At 31.9% G+C, this 18,015-nt stretch overlaps 1 protein-coding gene, 1 long non-coding RNA gene and 3 other non-coding genes across 5 annotated transcripts; 2 read left to right on the forward strand and 3 right to left on the reverse strand.

Annotated features, from left to right (window-relative positions):
• Nucleotides 1–6,812: 6,812 nt before the first annotated feature.
• On the forward strand, nucleotides 6,813–6,929 carry TRNAL-CAA (transfer RNA leucine (anticodon CAA)). The gene is made up of 2 exons: nucleotides 6,813–6,850; nucleotides 6,884–6,929. It is a non-coding gene; the product is annotated as a tRNA-Leu (tRNA).
• A 339-nt stretch (nucleotides 6,930–7,268) lies between these two features.
• TRNAQ-CUG (transfer RNA glutamine (anticodon CUG)) lies at nucleotides 7,269–7,340 on the reverse strand. Its single transcript has one exon. It is a non-coding gene; the product is annotated as a tRNA-Gln (tRNA).
• Nucleotides 7,341–8,549: 1,209 nt separating this feature from the next.
• On the forward strand, nucleotides 8,550–9,718 carry LOC136983602 (uncharacterized). The gene is made up of 4 exons (XM_067280397.1): nucleotides 8,550–8,759; nucleotides 8,820–8,954; nucleotides 9,018–9,152; nucleotides 9,294–9,718. The coding sequence occupies exons 1-4, from the start codon at nucleotides 8,558–8,560 to the stop codon at nucleotides 9,716–9,718; spliced, it is 897 nt and encodes a 298-aa protein (XP_067136498.1). The 5' UTR covers nucleotides 8,550–8,557.
• Nucleotides 9,719–10,680: 962 nt separating this feature from the next.
• Nucleotides 10,681–10,752, reverse strand: TRNAQ-UUG (transfer RNA glutamine (anticodon UUG)). Its single transcript has one exon. It is a non-coding gene; the product is annotated as a tRNA-Gln (tRNA).
• A 1,029-nt stretch (nucleotides 10,753–11,781) lies between these two features.
• On the reverse strand, nucleotides 11,782–12,133 carry LOC136983156 (uncharacterized). The gene is made up of 3 exons (XR_010881989.1): nucleotides 12,046–12,133; nucleotides 11,894–11,969; nucleotides 11,782–11,816 (listed from the first exon to the last, which is right to left on the reverse strand). It is a non-coding gene; the product is annotated as an uncharacterized lncRNA (long non-coding RNA).
• Between the last annotated feature and the right edge of the window lie 5,882 nt (nucleotides 12,134–18,015).

Here is an 18,015-nt window from a genome sequence, read left to right on the forward strand (position 1 = left end):
ATCAATGTGGGCAAATATGCAGAAACTATTAATAAGATTGTTCATCCTTATGATTCATCTAGATCTACTTCATAGCAGATCCGCCACATATTTTGAAAAATTTCCGTGCTGCCCTGTTACATAATGTAAATATTATTCTATCAGCTAACACTGTTCATAAATATAATCTACCAACGAATGTTGTGGATCTGAATCATGTTATTAATTTAGCTAATTATCAAAGTAATTGTGAGTTGAAGTTAGCACCTCAACTTACTTTACAGCAACTTAGTACACATCATTTTCAGAAAATGAAAGTTAATGTTGCCTTGAAATTATTTAATTGTAAGACTAGTACTGCAATGCGATACATGATTGATGAGGTTGGTTGGAGTAGAAACGTTGAAACTACAGCTTGGTTTATTGAAGTTATTGCCAAATGGTTTAATCTCGTGTCATCAAGACATCCTGTTACAGCACTCAGTCTACATGATAAGAACAAGTATGATGAATAGATTGTCTTCTTAAAATCATGTATAGAAATTTTCAATGGCCTCACAATTGGAAGTGGTTGGAAACCAGTCCAACCACTTCCAATTGTTGGAACTGGTTGGTCCAATGGTTGGAACTGGATAGTCAGGGGCTAAATCGTCTACCACTTCAGTTTTGGATCTGGCAGACTTATTATTACAACAGCATAATTTCCATTTTTTTTTTTAACATCCAGATGTAGTCAGGATTTCCTTGAAAATTTGTTTTCGTGCATTAGAAAAGCTAATCCTACACCAACTGCACTTGAATTCAAGTATAACCTGCGATTGCTGACTATTGCTCAGTATCTAAAAGCTCCATCATCTACAAATTATGAGGAGGATGATGGGAAATTCCTTGCAGAGTTTTTAGATAATTCTCAGAACTGTCCAATTACAGAAAGTTACTTCAGCAAAGATGAATTTCTTTGTAAAGGAGAAGAGGTGGTGGACATTATGAAATTTGAGCAAGATTGCTTGTATTTACTTGCAGGATATGCCATAAGGCAAGTAAAAATTAAAGACAGTCACTGTAACAGTTGCTTACAGTCAATTGAAAGTAAAAGTACAGAGACTATGCCTCAACATATACAAAAACTGATAGAGGCAAGGGAATTTAAAAAAGATGCATTGACCTATCCAACAGTTTCGGCATATAACATGCTCCTGCGGGTGGAAGAGTTATTTAGATGTGCTGAAGAAAAATTTTGTAAATGTAAGGTTTCATATATTTAAGCAACAGTTACAAAAGAAAAAAACAAATGATGCAGGTATAAAAAATAGGAAATCTAGTTTTTCAAGTAAATCCATGTCAGGATACAAATGTCCAAAAAATTAATTAAATTAGTAGTCTGTTTATTGTCTACATATATATTTTTTTGCCACTGTAATAATTTAAATATTTTCAACCTTCATAACCTTTATAATTATTTCATCAACTTTAAATTTATATTTGTATAATTATAGGTATTCGCCCATTTTTCATAACTCAGCATTTGGTCATGGCATCTAATACTAAGAAAAGATTTGGCCCATTAGGAAAAATGTTTGACAACCCTGGTCTAAACAATATTTAGTGATTATCATCACTAAATAAATTCCTATTACAAATAAAAATAATAATATACTAAATTATACTGTTATAAATAAATTATACTGTTAATTTAATTTATATCAGAAAAATAACAATACACTAAATAAGTGAAAAATTTGTTACTATATTACACTATGTTATGTCACCATGTTACGCTGTGTTATGTTACTATGTTACACTGTTACTTGAGTTTTCTTGTTTAAAAATAAACTTTATTGATTTTTTTATAATTTTTGTCTTTAGATATTATATTTTTAAATTTAAATACATATTTTTTATATTATTTATATTTTAATAGTGCTGTGAATAAACGTGATCCACTAAATATAATTTTCTAATATTCACGTTTTTGCTTCTAGAGATTTTGTCTATCAATTATAAACTACAATTACTCCGAACGTAATTAAAAATTATTTCTAAAAATATTTAACTTAATATAACTTCTTTCTGAATTTGATTTCTGTTTCTAACATTGTTCATTTAAAGGCTAAGTAGTGCTGTAACACTGCACTTTGATCTCAAGATGGCATCCACACGTTAGAGTGGCCATACTCTGTTTATATAGGGCTCTAGTCTTAACACCACACAGACGTGTATACACACACAAAGTAAATCAACAAAGAGATTTGTCTGAACAGGGGCGAATCCTGACCAAAATTTTTGGGCATGCTGAAAGTTATAATAAGAATAAGCCTATCTCTAGCACTAAACAATAGGCAGAAACGTTAAGTGGTGTGAATAAAAAAGTATGAACTATTATAAAGCCCATTATATGCTCACACGTGAAATATATGAAATATATTATAATGAAAAAGTATTAAAAATTTATGATGATAATTCAAATTTTGTAGGCCTTTGACACTGAGGGCTCAGGGCTTAAGCTCTATTAATCTCTATGTAGATCCGCCCCTGTACACAATACATGTATGCTGACAGGGTACCAGCAAGCTTTCGATAAAATCTGGCCGTGTTAAATGCTTGGAATGACGTCATGCGCGCGCACTTGTTTTCTGCCTCAAACCTCCACGCGAGCAAGCGATCGAGTTCTTGCAAGCATAGCACTGACTTAAAACGGCTAGCCGCTAGCTGCCGATGTAAAAACAAACACAAGTGATAAAAGAGTTTACACGTTAGAATAAATTATTATTGGCAAATTTGTTGTCATATAAAAAGTATATTGACAGTCAAAACTTTTTCTTAAGCATAAAAACCCTTCTGTATTTATCATCTAACATCCTACTGTTCAATAGTGGATGCTAATTCATGTTTTAGCATAAAATTACGTCGTTTCTATAAAATTCAAGAAGCATTCTAAGTTTATTCGAGTTACTTTTCTTACACGTCGCAACAGACTTAAGAACTATTCAATTCTATTCCATTTTTTCATAAAGTAGATATTGAATCTTAACTCTTTTAGTCCGTTTGTGAGAATCCATTTTGCAGACCAGTCTCAAAATTCGATCTATCGGATGGGGGACATTTATCTCCATTTCGTACAAAATGGAAATAGACGTCCCCGCCCGCATTTTATAATCTTAAGTTGCGTTGTTCAGTCAAATCCCATGTTTTCAATTAGCCAGTTGAATGAAATAAGATTGAAGTATCAATCAAATTTGCTCGATATTTCGTAAATAGTCAAAGACACAATCAGCAATTATCAGTATTTTTCTTAAGTAATATTCTACACAGAAATATGAACTTACCTTCGAGTTTACTTTCGTGGAATAGCAACAAATTACAACTGGAACAACTTACAATGAAATCAATTAAAGCTCGGTTTGCATTATTTTAATACGCAACAAGTAATCAAGCTTCTTAATTGTTTCGTAAAAATAATTTTCTTCTTACTAAAAAGATATTTTCGTTAACTTAAAGCCGCCATGTCCAACCCGCGGCCCTTTTAAAACTGTATTTATCTTATATAAATTTTTATTACAACGAAATATCACATGTATGGCTAAATACATTATGTGATGTATAACACCTTATCACCTGCACTCAGAAATTAAAACAGTTATTAAATATTTTTTTAACAACGCTTCGAGTGCATTACATATTCCGGTACATGTATTTATTCAGTATATTTACAACAAAAGTTTTTAAATTTGTGTTTTGCTGTAACGAAATCATATTTCCCCAAATTTGTTCTATGTGTAATAAATGTCAAACAATAAACGCATCCTTAAGGGGTGCTTCATTTCACGATTATCTGCTGTAGGTCAAGTGGTTTCCAACCTTTGTCCCTTCGTCCCATCTTTTTCAGAAACAAATTGTTGCGTTCCCCTCAATTTTCGTAATCTCTTCTAATTAACATACATTTTACAGAGTAACGAAGTTTTAAATTCATTATTGTCGTATTTATATATACTACACACTCATTGTTTTATTAGTAGCTTAATTAAACATATTGTGTATATGAAACGTTAACAAATAACCCATGGAAAAAAGTTTAGAATTTTCGGTGCTTTTCAGTTGTCCTTGTTTTTGCACTTTGAAAATTTATGCGCGCAAGTATTTAATATTAACCATGTGATGTCAATTGTTAAAACAGTTAAGGCAGTAATAAATAATTCTTTGAAGCATCGTCAGTTTCAAGATTATCCTTCGAGAACTGAAATCTGAGTACAGAGATTTGCTTTTTTTCCACAAAATTTCAATGGTTAAATCGTGAGAAATGCTTAGAAAGATTTTAGAATTTGAGGGGAGAAATTCGAATTTTTATAAATGAAAATGTTCAGAATGTTCCTGAATTATATGATGGACAGCGGCTTTTGGATTCATGTTTTCTCACAGATATCACAATGAAATTAAACGAACTTAATAAAGCAGCTTCATGGTGAAAACAAATTGATCACAGACTATTATCGAAATATAAAAGCGTTCATAGCAAAACTCAACTTTTATGAAAGTCAGTTAAAATCAAAAAGTACAGTCCACTTTCCATTGTTACATAAATTTAATAGTGACAAAACATTTTTTAAAATATGAACAAGAAATTACTAATTTACTAAGAGAATTTCAACAGAAACTTTCATATTTAAGGAATTATGAGAATATATTTAATATTTTCTTACGTCCATTTGACATTGTCGTGGAATCAGCTCTAACAACTTTGCAAATGGAGTTAATAAATCTCCGGACATTTTCTAAATTGAAATATATGATTGAGGCCAATGACAAAGTTCAGTTTCATAAAAATGTACGTCCGTAACGATAAATTCCTTAACCTAAAAAAAACTGGCGGTGAGCATTACAATGCAGCAATGGGAACTACCTATCTTTGTAAACCTTTTTCTCAAAATTGAGGATTGTTCAATATATAAGTCATAACAGATTGACTGACAGAAGTTTAAATACCAAGTACGTTGTACGACGTCAAAAATACCCGTTGATAATAAAATATTAAGTGAAAAAATTGAAAAACAAGTTTCCCATTAAAATACATACAAAAAAACTATAATTGTAAATGTGTTGTTGTAAATAAATATGTGTGGCCCACGGTGTATTTTTACTTTTGGTGTTGGCCCAGTAAACAATTTCGAATGGACACCACTGACTTAAAGAATGTAACAAGAATATAAATTTTATTACATTGAATGGCAAATTTTCTGTTAATTATAAAAAATTATTTGAAAATCTATTTATATATTAATTTTACAGTCCTAAAACTTAACCCACGTCACAAGCCACTTTCGATCTACATACCGCATAACTCATGTCATTCGTCAATCCCTTAAAAACGCAATACATGTGCCTTCCCCGGATCGAGTTCTTTACCTTCCTCTTTTTTGTCTTTTGGTGCTGCAGGCACACTTTCAGGCTCTTTCCAAACTGGTTTCCTTAACCAGGGTAACACATTTACTATATACTGTAATATAGTGTAAAACTTTTCGTCTTGACTAATTTCAGACCATTTCAACAACTTCTTGTACTTCTTGTACAGATCATCAATAATCAATTTGTATTTGTAGCAGGACTCTGAAAATTCTTAACTTGTCAGAACCTGTAATATCTGGAATAATTGCGCCGATGCTGTCTTAATTTTTAACCATGTCCAGCAGCTTCAATAAACGCATTATGCCAGGTTGTGCGAATTGGGCAAGGATATAAACGAGTACAAAGTCTGCAAGTATCAAGTTTTTCTTCATAAACCTGATTATTAAAGACAAACGAACTTCCAAAATATTGGGCTATGAGCTTAATACCGCTATTAAAGAAGCCAAAGTAGACAAATCAAGAATACTAGAAAGCAAAAGAAGTACTACAAGTCATCTGAAAAACAAACTAGAAATCTTCGAAGCTACCGGTGAAAATACACGTAACATTTGTCTTTTCTTAAATACAGTCAAACCTGTTTTTATGCGGGGGATAGGGACCGCATTAAAAAAAACGCATAAAAAAAATCGCACGAAACTTCACGAGGGGCTATAAAAAATAGTTTTCGCAACACAATTAAAAAAATATTTTTATGCGGTCAATAGGGACCGCATAAAAGAAGTCTTACATAGAAAATAACTCAAAACCGTACGAAATAGAATTTATTGACAACAGATTTCAGCACTTGACTGCATCGTCTGGTCTATCGTCTGTTTTACATATTTTTGTCCAGGTGGTGTTTTGTTGACTTTAAATTATTTCATTTTTCGCATATTCATGCAATAATATTACTATAATAAGTTCATTTATGCTATAATAAGTTTATTTAGCTATAATAAGTCAACGTGAGACATGACGAATCGCACGAGACTAGTCGCCAACTATACCGCACAAATAAAAAATCGCACAAAAAAACCGCACAAATTAAAAATTCGCATTAAAAAAATCGCACAAATAAAAATCGCACATAAAAAGAGCGCATAAAAACAGGTTTGACTGTACATTAAACATGATTCCACCCACGTCCATTGAATGGGAAAGGGCATTTTCAGTAGTGGGACTTTTCATTAAAATAATAAACAGATTGAGTGATCGAAGTATTGACCGTCTTTGGTTTTCGAAGTCTTATAAAAATTTACAATAATATTTTGTATTATGTTTTATTTAAATTACATTATTTTTCAGCATTTAATAGATTAAAAAATACGCGCATTTAAAAATGGCTGGTCTATAGACGTACTGTACGTAAACGTCGGCCTGTCATAAAACTGCTTGAACGTAACAAGAAATAACATTCACCATTGATTAGACATCAATCGTGATGACAGAATAACGTCAGGATGGCCGAGCGGTCTAAGGCGCCAGACTCAAGGTAGACTCTTCCTGTATAACGCAGGACCGTGCATTCTGGTCCACGATAGTGGGCGTGGGTTCGAATCCCACTCCTGACACGACCTTTCTTTTTTATATGTACGGTTAATTGAAGATATCTAATTTAGTGTGACGTAAGCGCCTGGAAAACATTTTGTAATTCATTTGGTCCGAAACTGTAAAGATAACTGGGTCGAAAGTGTGCAACATGTTGAATTCCGTTTTAAGGCCATGGCAAAAGTAGAATAAAACTATTGAAACATTTATAAGCCTCGAACAGAAACTCTGCTTCGCACACACGCAAACACGTTTGGTAAAGCAGAATTTTTGTTCTAAATTCAAAGCAAAAGAAGTTTCGAATTCTACTGTCACTGTCGCGTTCACTTGCACAAACGATGACAGGGACGAAGAAGAGAAAAAGGCCCCACCGAGATTTGAACTCGGATCGCTGGATTCAGAGTCCAGAGTGCTAACCATTACAACATGGGACCTCACGCAGACCCGCGTGTCGCATATCACCTTAATGCTTTGCAGATTGCCTTATCGACTATCACGTAAAGATATCGCCGCATCTTTTGTTGCCGATAATGGAAATTTCTCCGTCTGCACTTGCCGTTAAAAAGCGAAGCTGTTGCCACAAATCTGTCAGAAGAATGCTGTCGCGAAGAAAATGAAGGTCGCGGTCATTGAACGAGGTGAAAAAGAATTTAAGAAACGTGTTTCGTTTCGTCATGTAGACCGTAAATTGACCGTGTAGCAAATAAACCGTAAATTGTCGATGGCTGTCCGATCGGTGTGTAAATAATCGAATCATTTATTCGTTTCGAGCGTACTACGTGTTTTTATCGGAAGCGGTCACGACAGAGGCACGATACTGTCACCAACTGACGCTTGGATTGCACGAAATCGTGCAATGCAAGTGTCATCGGCGAGCGTCGCGATTTCCACAGCGAAAGACAGTTGTATGCGATCGAAAATACTTCAGCCGAATCGTTAAACTACGCCCATCAAATTAGATAACGCGAAGAAAGGCGAGGTTGTTTCGTCCTGCTCAACGCTCTCGATATACCACGGAGGACGATAAGTTTTTGCGACATTTGGGCGATCTGACTAGGGGAATGCCTTCCGAGAGGTCTTTTTAAAGGAAACTGGTCCCTATTTACAGATATGGAGAAAAACCGGAAAACTCCACGTGGCCAAGCGTCCACGTCCGAGCGAGGTGCGAATCCACGACCGAAGTCCGAGTGTTCAGGGAACAAAGACCACTTGGCTACTGGTGGGCCCTCCAGTCAGGAACTAAAAAAATAAATTGAACTAAAAAACTAAAAATGTGAGCAGTTGTGAACTAGTTCACTCCGTTCACTTAAGAGAATCTTCTGGAACTGTTGTTTCTATATTGTTGTTGGGCTGCAATTTGAAACCATTGTAGATCTATTAAAGCCCACGTGGCGTCGTCCGCCTTTCTGACCTTCCTTATTCTCGAGAACGCAGTTAGATAGATAAAAGTCGAGAAAAGATATAAAAAGATTAGGAGAAGGAAGGCCTCTATTAACTACATATGAACATGCGACGCAAGCCGGAAATCTTTTTATTTCAATTCAAATCTATTTTCCTAAAAGGAATTAAATAGATATGTACCCATAAGTCTATGCACTATATGTAATAGATATGTATAGATAAGTCTATGTACCCATCTATCACTTTAGAAATGATAATAGAAAGTCTTAAAACATATAACGTTCCTGAATATATAATAGAACTTGTTAAATTTGTATTCAATAATAATTACTTTAAAATTTCCACAGAGTATTATAGACAGAAAAAAGGTATTGCCATGGGATCGGTTATAGGACCAAAATTGGCCGATAACTATATGAATAAAATAGATGAAAGAATTTCAAGTCTAACAGGTATTAAATATTATGCAAGATATGTAGATGATATAATAATAGTTTATGATTCTCAAACAGTTTCATCCAAACACATTGAAGAATATGCAAATGGATTACATAAAAATTTAAAGTTTACAAGTGAAGATGAACAACAAAATAAAATGAATTTTTTAGATGTCACTATAAAAAGAGAAGAAACAAGTGTATCATTTAGTAAGTATGAAAAACTATGTAATAATGGTAAAACCATTAACTTTAAATCTTACTGTCCTTTAGAAAATAAAAAGAATGTCTTTATTATGGATTTGAGAAAGATACTAAATCGAACAACTCAGCAAGAAAACATAGACATCGAAGTAAAACAATTGTTTAAAAAATTTCAGTTAAATGATTATCCGAAACATATTCTTTGTAAGTGGTACGATTTATATTTAAAACGTAGATTTAATGTTAAAAATAGCATAGAAGATATTTCTTATGTAAAGGTTCCTTATGTTGCTAAAGTTTTTGAAAAATATAAACCAATTTTTAAAAAATTCTCTGTATGCATAGTTGCGAGTCAAAAGAATAAGATGTCTAACATTATCAGTATAATGAACAGTGAAAATTCGCCCAGAGACCAATTTAAAATCGCCGGTGTCGTATATAGGATGTCATGTACATGTGGAAATCCAAACTATTACATTGGAGAAACCGGAAGAAGATTGGAGTTGAGAGTAAGGGAACATGAGGCAGCCATTAGACTGAGAAGAACGGAATCAGCATGGTTTTTACATTGCCAAAAATTTAATTGTAACATAAATATAAAAAATACTAAAATTTTGTATAGAATAGAAAATAACTTAGAAAGAAAAATTGTAGAACATTTCTGTATCGCCGAACATGTAAATTTACTTAATTTGAATGCTGGATTGATTGTTGATGCATGCTGGGAACGGCTGTTGGGTATAAAACGTAATCAACGAATAACATCCTGATGTATCCACTGATGAGGCCTAGATGGCGAAATGCATATGGATAAATTAATAAAATAATTGTTGTTCCTTGCTATTTGTTTGTCTTGTTTTGGCTCATAGAATCCTCGAAGTCGGAAATGGAAAGAGTATAATTTTTACTTGTTATTTAACTAAAAATTTTTTATTTTTAGTGTGTTAATTAAATAGATGACAGGCAGGATTCTATTGCTAACGAAAAAGTATGATGTACAGGGGCGAGACACTACAGTACTGATCTGAGATTGAGAGCATCTACTGTATTTTAAATTAAATAAATTAAAATTTTTTTAAAAATTTATTTAATTGTGGCCATGTGGCCGGCATTGTGACCGTGTCACCATAAATAATTGTTCGTTATTATTTTAATTGCAACTCTAAGAACTTTTAAAACAAATGGTTTTTAAATAAATAATATCGTTTTTTCGTTTCTGTGCGGGTGATTTAAATATTCCTTCCACAAGAACTTACGATATTTGTCTTTCATGCGAACAAAACGTTCAGCATTTGGTGTTTTTGCTTAACACGCAAACTTTAATTAAAATCACGAAACATCATCAGAATTAAAATCGAATAACTTTGCTACATTAAAATTAACGCGATTTAAACACTTATTTGATTTGTACATGAAAAAATGTAAAGTATAAAACGTTTTCTTGCTATTCTGGCAGCGATTACAACGGATAAGCTAGATATTTATTGGTCAAAAGTTCTTGGCTATTGTAACTCGATTACACAATAAATATCAGAACGAACATTTTTGATTAAGTGCAATACGGTTGACAGAGACAGACATACAGGCACTGTACGTTATCCTGCGGCAGAGTTTCTACAGATGTTGCAAATGCCGCTTGTTGGTGGCCAAAAAATTCTCCCAAAACATTCGAAATACGTTCAAGACGTCATAATCGCATAGGGCACGAGCTTCGACGACAGAAAAAGACAAAAAATCTCACCGAGATTCGAACTCGGATCGCTAGATTCAAAGTCCAGAGTGCTTACCGTTACACCATGAGACCTCCGCACGAGGCACTTCTCAAAAGACCATTTAAAAGCCAATCAACGTGCCAACGGACATTATTGCATGCAACGGAAATTTGAGCGTCGCAAAAGATTTATCGTCATCTGTCGCATATCTGTCGATATACGACAGATGCGTTGCGCAGGACGAAACAACCTCGCCTTTCTTCGCGTTATCTAATTTGATGGGCGTCGTTTAACGATTCGGCTGAAGTATTTTCGATCGCATACAACTGTCTTTCGCTGTGGAAATCGCGAAGCTCGTCGATGACACTTGCATTGCACGATTTCGTGCAATGCAAGCGTCAGTTGGTGTCAGTATCGTGCCTCTGTCGTGACCGCTTCCGATAAAAAGACGATAGTACGCTCGAAACGAATAAATGATTCGACTATTTACACACCGATCGGACAGCCATCCACAATTTACGGTCTACATGACGAAACGAAACACGTTTTTTAAATTCTTTTTCACCTCGTTCGATGACCGCAACCTTCATTCTCCTCGCGACAGCATTCTTCTGACAGATTTGTGGCAACAGCTTCGCTTTTTAACGGCAAGAGCAGACGGAGAAATTTCCATTATCGGCAACAAAAGATGCGGCGATATCTTTACGCGATAGTCGATAAGGCAATCTGCAAAGCATTAAGGTGATATGCGACACGCGGGTCTGTGTGAGATCCCATGGTGTAATGGTTAGCACTCTGAATCCAGTGTTCCGAGTTCAAATCTCGGTGGGGCCTTTTTTTCTTTTTCGCCTCTGTCATCGTTTGTGCAAATGAAGGCGACAGCGACAGTAGAATTCGAAACTTCTTTTGCTTTGAATTTAGAACAGAAACTGTGCTTCGTCGCTCATGTGCGCGACGAAGCAGAGTTTCTTTTCGAGGCTTATAAATGTTTCAATAACTTTCTTCTACTTTTGCCATGGCCTCAAAACGGAATTCAACATGTTGCACACTTCTGACCAAATTATCATTACAATTTCGAACCAAATGAATTACAGAATGTTTTCCAAAATCAACTGGTATAAGAGAATTCCGAATGCCCACCAATCGCAGTAAACATCTAAAATGAATTCATATTATTAATAATTGCAAGACTTAAACAAAATGACGTGATTAAATTCGAATGGAACAACTTACCATACGGCTTTCCCTCAAGGATTTCTGGACAAAGATAGAAGAAACTCCCGCAAAATTGATTCGGGTTTCGTTCATACTGACAGAAACATAATCAGTTAATGAGAAATCAACACTTGTACGAAAATTAGGATATTGTATTATACACTACTTACTGTGCAGAGACCGAAATCAATCAGTTGCGCTCCTTTCGAATTATCTAGCATAACGTTATTCGACCCGATATCTCTGTGAATGATTCCTGTCGAAGACAAACAGATTCATTGTGCAATTTACATTTGTTAAAGACATGAATAAATAAATAGATTTAGAAAATTACCTCGATCGTGAATATACATTATGGCCGAAGCCACATTGAGCACCGTCATTTTGACTCGGGCTTCATCGAAGGGTCTATCATTTTCTAAATATTTTGTTATATCCTGTCCGTCCACAAAGTCGGAGACGAAACAGAAACTGAAGGACAATTATTACTGCATAAAACCATAAAGTATTACTATTAAATCAAATGTAGAGTTAAAATTTACCTAGTACAGTAGAACCTCCATTATCCGGACCTCTATTATCCGGATTTTCGATTATCCGGATTGTTCAACATAAACAAAAATTGTACGAATTTGCTGATTTGCACTTGGCAAGTTGCGACACTGTTTACGTACGTACGTGATGGAATGCATGGAACAAAATTTTTAAAAGACCATTAGTAAATTCCAGTAACAGTAGAAAGTGGTACAGGACAACTTATGTCTTAAAAGTATTCGCGATTTAGCAGCTTCAAAAAGAACAGCTAGCTTTAAACAAAAATCGTTAATTGAATTTCTTAATAAAAAATAATTTAATATTGAAGCTATATGTAAATCTAGACAAATAAAAAATTATTCATACTATATGCCAGGGGTGGGCAAGCAAGAGTTCAGTTGGAGCCAAAATGTAGGTTTTGCAAAATGCTTGGGAGCCGCAGTTCTGTACTGTCGTGGCGGATAGTATGGTAAGGCGCGCGATTTTATTATATAATATAAATATAATATAAAACAAATATTTGATTTTTTTAACAAACATCTTTTCATAAAATTATAAAAATAAAATTGTAAAAACAATAATAAAAAACAGAAATTAACACTCAGCAAGAGCCGCATGTAACTCAAAAAGAGCCGCATTTGCCCATGTCTTCTATATGCACTGTCAATTATTATTTTTTCGATTATCCGGATTTTTTCTTATCCGGACTACCTTCATCCCCAATTAGTCCGGATAATAGAGGTTCTACTGTATTTGTTTTGAAGTAACATATTTTTTTTTTAACTCTTTCCGCCCTGTGGGCACTAAGAGGGCCTCTTTTAGTAGGCCCATTATGGGTTCGGCCAGGCCCACAATGGGGCGGACGGGTGGTGAGGGACGGGGCCCGACATATCCGAACGGACCACCCCCCGAAAAATTCCTGGGGATTATTCGACCCGTTCGGATTCGATCCCGGGTCCCCACAGCGGTAGGCTGCCACCTTTACCGCTCGGCCATCCGGCCGTCGAAGTAACATATTAAAGACACGATATGGGGATGGCTCGATACGTTTGTCCACGCTTTTCGTTCATTATTTATTTTGCGCCTCTATAAATAAAGTAATATTTTAAATATATACTAGATACAAATTAAGAATATTCTGTATTATGTACATTTATAATTAATGTTTATATAACATCGATTTTAGTGCATCATCAATAAATGATGTGATGATTTTTAAAACCGAGAATAAAAGTTTTATGTATTAATCGGGGCCTTTTGTCCCTAATGTTCTCATATCTGGTCTCGGCTTTCATCTATCTAACTCCGTTCTCGAGATTAAGGAAAGACAGACGGACGGACGGACGACAGTGGGAATTTATGTCTACAATTTTTTAAATTGCAGCCCAAAATTTTTATATAAATATTAAAACAAAATAAACGTAAAGATTTATTGTTAATAAATTAATCTATTAATATTAATAATAAATTTTTGAATAATTTATTACTTCTTATGTACAAATAAAACCATATGTTTATATATTGTTAAGATTTAAAATATTTGACTACAAAATAAAATATTAATCTGTCCACAAAATCAATCAATGTATATAAATATATATAAACAATTTACAATAATAAAGCACAAAACTCTATTAAAAAATATATATATAATTTTAAATGAGGAAACAACATAATATAAAATAATATACTGTCCATTTAAAGAATAAGTAGATCGAATATTAATAAATACTGTTAGCAGTTGATGCTGAAAAAGAGTCAAGGACGTCATTAAAGTACAAAAACAACTAAATTTGGTGAAAGTTAATAAAGACTACATTAATGAATAATAAACATGTAATGCATACACAGGTAGTGTAATCGTTACCATAGCATTAATGAAATTTATGTAAAAAAAAATTCTTTAAAGAAATTATTATTCGAAAAAATTCGGAATTAACTTATTGCATGTACGCAAAAAAAAATAAAAAAATTCCGAAAAAGAAAATATATAACTAAAAATTATAATAATAAGCAAGTACAGTAGAGCGTCGATAACTGGAACCAATTGGGGACTGGGGTCGTTCCAAGTAGTGATTTGTTCCAATTTCCGATTATGTACGAAAAAATATATTAACCTGTCCGATGTTCAAATTTTTCTTTGTTGCGTATCGCTTCGTGTTGAATTTTTCTCCGTTGCGTGTCGCTTCGTGTTGAATTTTCGTCGATTTTAAGCCTAACGAAAATTTTTATAATAATCATCGAGGCTATCGTATCGTTAAAAATTATTTCTGCATTTTGTACAAACAAAATAAATATATTAAAGAATATAAAAAACATGAAAATTATACTTTAGAAGTAAATCTAGTATCAAAAACGTTCGATTCAGAATTTCGATTCCGACTGAAAATCGTTCCGATTACCGGCAATTCCAATTACCGAAGTTCCGATTAACGACTCTTTACCGTAATTAGAAAGGTACTAAATAGCAGATTTATCTAACGTTTTTAAGTGATACAAAAAATATTAAATTATCAAAATTCTAATACGATTAAAATATAATTTCGACGATAATTATTTTATTTAGTTACGTCAAAATTTTTAGATAAATCATATACTGCTGCTGCACTATAAGAACAAAAAGAATATTATTTAATCGATCATTATAATATTTTATATTTTTAACATTTGAACTTCGATTTATACAAAATGAATAATCTTTGGCTATTTGTGTGTGTGTTATATATTTAAATATACCAAACCATTATGCTTTACCATTAAATTTTAATTATATAAATATATATATATAATTATAATTTTCAGTTGTAAAGCTTATCGTTAAATTATATTAGCAATATAGAGTATTAATATTTATTTTTATTGAATTATTTAATGATGATATTCAATTAAGCTTAGAGTATTTCGTTTTTATAATATTTACAACGAAACAAGTATTTAATTTCTTGGGATTATTAAATTTTTGTAACATGACCGTACAACATTTTAATGACGTTCTTGCCAAGATAGATAACTTTGGACTAGACAAAAGTTTCTTATATATGACTAACATTCAAAGCTGATACATCAAAGTTTGAAGATTCTGAATTAATCTGTTCAACACATGGTAGATATTTAAACAATTACAACACATAATAAGAAAATATATAATAAATGATGATATTAAACCTCCTTTTAATTGTTATAATTTAAAAATTTTATAAAACATTATATTTTATAATCATCAAATGCGATGATTATAAAATGTGATGTCTCATAAAATTTTTAAATTCTATCAATTTGTTAAAAAGTATGATTTCTAAAACAAAATATTAAAGTAAATATGTTAATTTTTGCATTTCTCAACTCTTTATGTTAGTGATTTCTTTCTTTTTTTTTTTTTTTTTTTTGTTTTAATTTTCAAGTCCAAAATTTAATGTTGAATGTTACTAGGATATTAAGTAATAACTAAAAAATTGAAAGAAAAAAATTTGATTTATTTAAACTGAGATCTTAGTCTAATGAAAATTTATAAGTAAATTTATTATCAATAATAATAATCTTCTATAAACATTACTTTATTGTAATTCTTTTTAATTCTGATACAATATTAATATTAAACTCAGCTATAGTTTGTCATATTTAATAAAGCATGTATTTTCAATTAGAATTAGAAATTTATAATTGAATCTGAATCAAATTTAAAATGATTGACACAAACTTATTTTTATAATCTTTATATACAATTTTAAATGTTACTGTTATGTCTTACTAACTTAATAAAAATTTATCTTTTCTGTTTATGTATTATAACAGCTTTTAAAGTATGAACATTATATCATGAGATATAGAAATATTTTATCAGTAGTGTTTTGAAAAAAAAATATGTGTAGTATTATCACTTTATCTCTAAATAACATAATTATAAAAGTAGTATAGGTTTGGGAAGCTTTGATCACTAAATTAATTTCATGAGACATACTGATCACAGATTTAAATTAATTATTAAATGTTTTTATTAATTTGAATTAAATTAATTTATAAATTTATAGAAAACTTTTAAATTCAATTCAGTTTTCATATTTAGAAAACTTTTTAGTTCAATTCTTTAGTTTTTATAAAACATCTTGTAACAGTAAAGCAAAGTTCAATTAATATATTCTTTCTAATTATTATTATAAAATTAATTTACATTAATAAGTTTTATAATTTGTTCTAATATAAAGTGTAAATTGAAACACGCCAACTTTAAATAACATTTTAACAATAAGACAAAGTAAAATACAGAAATCGTTCAATATAATAATTATCTAAATTATATTTTTTACTTATTTATTAAATACTTATACAATGTATTCATTTTGAAAATATCTGTTTTTGTTTAATTAAAAATTGTTCGTAAGATAGAATATCACAAAAAGAACATTTTTTTAAAAAATATTTGTGGTAATAATAATTTTTTAAATGTTATCCAATCTTAAACACCCAAGAAATTCGATGTCTAAATAATTGTAGTTCCATTAAAAAAATAAAAATTTCTATCTGTTTATTTTTTGTCAATATTTGAGGATTTAGGTACCTCAACTTTTCAGTGTCAAATGATGGATTTTTTATGTACTGGTACATATATTTCAATTACTTATAGTAGACTAGTTATTTTATAAAGAAAGAATCGTCGCGAGATTTAAACTTTTGTCGGTCATTATACTAATACAGTCAAACCTGTTTTTATGCGGGGGATAGGGACCGCATTAAAAAAAACGCATTAAAAAAAATCTCACGAAACTTTACGAATGGCTGTAAATAATAGTTTTCGCAACACAATTAAAAAATATATTTTTTTATGCGGTCCCTGTTGACCGCATAAAAAAAGTCTCACATAGAAAATAATTCAAAACCGTACGAAATAGAATTTATTGACAACAGATGTCAGCACTTGACTGCATCGTCTGGTCTATCGTCTGTTTTACATATTTTTGTCCAGGTGGTGTTTTGTTGACTTAAAAAGTAAATTATTTCATTTTTCGCATATTCATGCAATAATATTACTATAATAAGTGCATTTATGCTATAATAAGTTTATTTAGCTATAATAAGTCAACGTAAGACATGACGAATCGCACGAGACTAGTCGCCACCTATACCGCACAAATTAAAAATTCGCATTAAAAAAATCGCACAAATAAAAATCGCACATAAAAAAGAGCGCATAAAAACAGGTTTGACTGTATATATACTTGTCGGGGATAGAGATTTTATAGCTGGCATCCCACAAAATTTTCTGTATCCTGTTACGCGAATTAAAGATCCTGATTTAAAAAATTTTTAGTTTCTTTGTATACGGTATTCGCACACTTAACATTTTTACAATTGGCAACTTATTTTAGAGAGGTTATAACAGTACTTGATGGATATTTCTTAGTGTAAGACTCGTTCGGCTTATAGGACTCGTCCTAATTATCAGATAAATGTTAGGTATAAAAAAGTGTCTCATAAGACAAAAAATATGGTTACTTTTGGATGGATTCACACAATTTTTACAACTTTGGAAAGTGAAAGACTCAAATCTTCTAGTGAAAAACTGAAAAAATTAACATGTAAAAACATTCGTGTATCAATACCATTTTTGT

This window comes from Centruroides vittatus, unplaced genomic scaffold (genome assembly GCF_030686945.1).
Source record: "Centruroides vittatus isolate TY-2023 unplaced genomic scaffold, ASM3068694v2 contig_12, whole genome shotgun sequence".
NCBI lineage: Eukaryota > Metazoa > Arthropoda > Arachnida > Scorpiones > Buthidae > Centruroides > Centruroides vittatus.